The 3,308-nt window shown below is 35.2% G+C and overlaps 1 protein-coding gene across 1 annotated transcript in view; it reads right to left on the minus strand.

The window, feature by feature from the left end:
- LOC117172683 (WD repeat-containing protein 92) overlaps positions 1-3,308 on the minus strand; it is a 268,458-nt gene that overhangs the window by 100,350 nt on the left and 164,800 nt on the right. The window contains exon 2 of the mRNA XM_033360818.1: positions 2,772-3,272. Within this exon, the coding sequence (XP_033216709.1) occupies positions 2,772-3,272 (501 nt within the window). The remainder of the gene's footprint in view (positions 1-2,771; positions 3,273-3,308) is intronic.

Consider the following 3,308-nt stretch of genomic DNA (forward strand, 5'->3'; position numbering starts at 1 on the left):
TTACGCCGACTAGGAGTTGTTTTTTGAAAAAAATGACTTAAAATTCGTAATCAGCGACCTCAAAAACCCCCAGTAAAGTATTTTCAATGTTTATAAATCGGTATAAAATCGTAAAACTTGATTTTAATGTCATTTTAATCAAATTTGAAGCCAATTTTCACTTTTCGCGATTTTCTGCCTTTTCATCGCCGTATTGTGGGTTGAAATTTTTGTAAAAAAAAAATCAAAACATGGTTTTCGATGTATTTTTTTCCGTAAAATTCGATTCTGAAGTCAAAAAAATAAAAATTTTCTGCATTTTTTTTATTTTAAAAAAAACCATGAAAAAACCGTAAAAAATCAGGTTTCTCGAGCAAAACCCCATAAAAAAGTAGCTGGACCCTACTTTTTTATTGCAAATTCGGATTCAGCGTCGAAAAATACATAAGAATATATAGGTCTGGTCAATTGCACAGACACTTTTGTTTTTTTTGTGGGCCTGTGTAATCATTCTACAATAATTGGAATACCTAAATCTAGTTCGCGTAAGAGACTTCTAATACTCGGAAAAATATACATGGATGCATTACAAATAATTATATCATTGATAATGAAATATTTACTTTCGTCTTACATGTCACAACGAACCTAACCTAAAAACAGGAGAAGGGAATTTGAAACGCGATTTCTAATGTGAAGAAAGTAAAATTAGAATCTTCAAAAGTTGCTAGTATACGAATCTATTCATGTAATAAGTATTCAACATTAGTCTGAAGAAAATATCTGAATTTTTGTTGCTTTAATCTGTTCTTTCACTGGGCACATTTTTTGCAGGTCTCAGTCGTTGGCAGAATTCAACGAAAATCGCGGTGCGTTACTTTAAAAAGACACACATAACATCCAAAAATAACTTTTCATAATAAGAATTAAGGGATTAGTTTTATTTAGGCAATTCTTTCGCTATACAAAACAGTACACATAAAAATACAGTACAGTAAACACCTCTCACTAAATATCAATTAGTTTCTATAAATGAGGGTGCGCCACATTAACCACCGCGCCACATTAACCAGCGCGCCACATTACCCACCGCTCCCTCACTCAAGTACGCGTATAGTGCGTGGCAAAGTTAAACTTCTAGCCAGTGACTATTTTCTTATTTAAATTCACTATTTGAATCGAAAGTGCCACAACTTAAGCCAAATATTGTGAATGAATTGATGAATGTCATTTAACGAAAGGTCTAGTCTCGCGTAGCCGACTTGCCTACTCACTTGAGTTTCCCAGTGAAGATAGTTGATGGCTGCTTCAGTGGATCTACTCGTTTTGGTCAGTCGTGGGCTTTAGAATCCGTGAATTCTGCAATTTCAACGCTGCTAACTTAGTAGATTGCTAATTAAAAACTTGACTTAATTTTTCGAGACAAGGAATCACTATGAGCCTACTAGTTCAGCCCAGCATGTGTTTTCCTAATTTGAGTTCAGTAGATAGGTTCTCATTCATACTTTATGAGAACGATGTATCAATTAAAAGTATATTGGCGGTCTCAATAAAACGCCACTTTAATTTAATTTGTCCTGAATCAGATTCGTAGATCTGTTCAGTTAGTTTATTTTAATGATATACTAATTCACGCCATAGCAGTCAGACAAGAAATTAATCTGAGGCCGAGGCCCTGCCAGGGCAGTCCACCGATGACTGCATAACATCTACTGCCCTTCTTATATAAAAAAAGGGGGGAGCGATATCCATCTATTCTTAGCCTAAGGAACTACTCTATTTTAGAAAAGTGCATTTATCTAAAATATTTTTACTTATTCTTTCGCGCTTTACATCATTACTCGACACCTATTGGACATACGCTTTTTTCTTGTAACTTTCTAAGAGTTTCCTCTAGTTTAATTTTGCTAATAAAACTTTTGCTCTCAAATGCACATGACGCATCAGTCTACGCTAACAATATTTTGGAAACTTTTTTCAAAAATATTTGCGGGACGCTTGACAATCATTTTTAGAAAACGCAAAATTGCCAGGAGGGCCCCGTAATAAGCCCTTATAGCAAAAAAACAGACATTACCTACGTAACACCGTGAAAAGACCCTTTTTCGTACATGATGACTGGACTATAAACTGAGTACTATAACATAAGAGAAAGGGCTCAGAAGAACTTGGGAAACCAATATACGCAATATGTAAGAAAGAGAACCTTGCCTAGTGTCTCGATATAACTGCCGAACACGTCAAAGCTAGGAGAGAGAATCTAAGTTCGAGCTAAGAGTTGTAAGTAAACCGGTGCAAGCGACTTAAATTCACTAATTCATTTACTTGGTAGGGGGAAGGATCGACGCTACGATCGTGGGCCCGTCGGCAATTCCATTATTTTCCAAAAATAATGCAGCTAATGCCATCTGTAGAGCAGAACTCATTCTAATATAACGCACACAAACAATGACATACGCGCTAATGTTCTATTACACATTATTAAGCAATATTACGCGATATCATGCATGCAGTTTAGATCAGATACACGACTATATGCGCCCTCTGTAAATACAACAGTCGACAATCAAATTATATGTAATTTTGGCTACTGAATATAATCCTTCATGTTTGCGATTGTTGTATGTTAAGAACTAATTTATTTTGTGATAAGTAATATAATGATACAAATACAAATAATACAATAAAAAATGTTTATTCAAAAATAAATCCAATATTCTTATTAACCTCATTTTTTTTTTAGAAAAAAAGGCTTTAAAGAATATTATTTTATCAAGTGGAGTATATTATACCTTTTGGCAAAGATGAGCGAATCCCTTTTTTGAATGTTGCGTTCTCAAATCAAACACATAGAACTTTGATTCCAGCGTTGTGGCAACGAGTTTATTCATCAGATTATCGTTTCTGTCAAATTCAAGACTACACACGCCATTTTTTACGTTACTCTCCCATCGCAACGACATCGCTTTCAGGTCAAACATCTTAATATCTCCGTTATCATAACCAGAAACAACGATTCTTTCCTCAGAATTATATGAATTCCCGAAGGCTACAGTCCAACAGTCCCTGCGAGTTTCACCCTGTTTTGGTTCCATAACAGCTACGGGTTGATCATTTTGACGAGGATCCCAAACCTTGACGGAACCATCTCTAGATCCAGTTACTAATTCAGGGGCACCACAACCAACGTTTTGTCCTCCTATTCCATCGATAGAGTTAATAATTTCCGTGTGAGCATTGATTCTACAGATTGGCAATGCTGGATTTTCCAAATCGTAAATGTTCAGCTTTCCCTGCAAAATAATTAATCACCTTTTTTGTGTTATACA

Source organism: Belonocnema kinseyi, chromosome 5 (assembly GCF_010883055.1).
Source record: "Belonocnema kinseyi isolate 2016_QV_RU_SX_M_011 chromosome 5, B_treatae_v1, whole genome shotgun sequence".
Lineage (NCBI taxonomy): Eukaryota > Metazoa > Arthropoda > Insecta > Hymenoptera > Cynipidae > Belonocnema > Belonocnema kinseyi.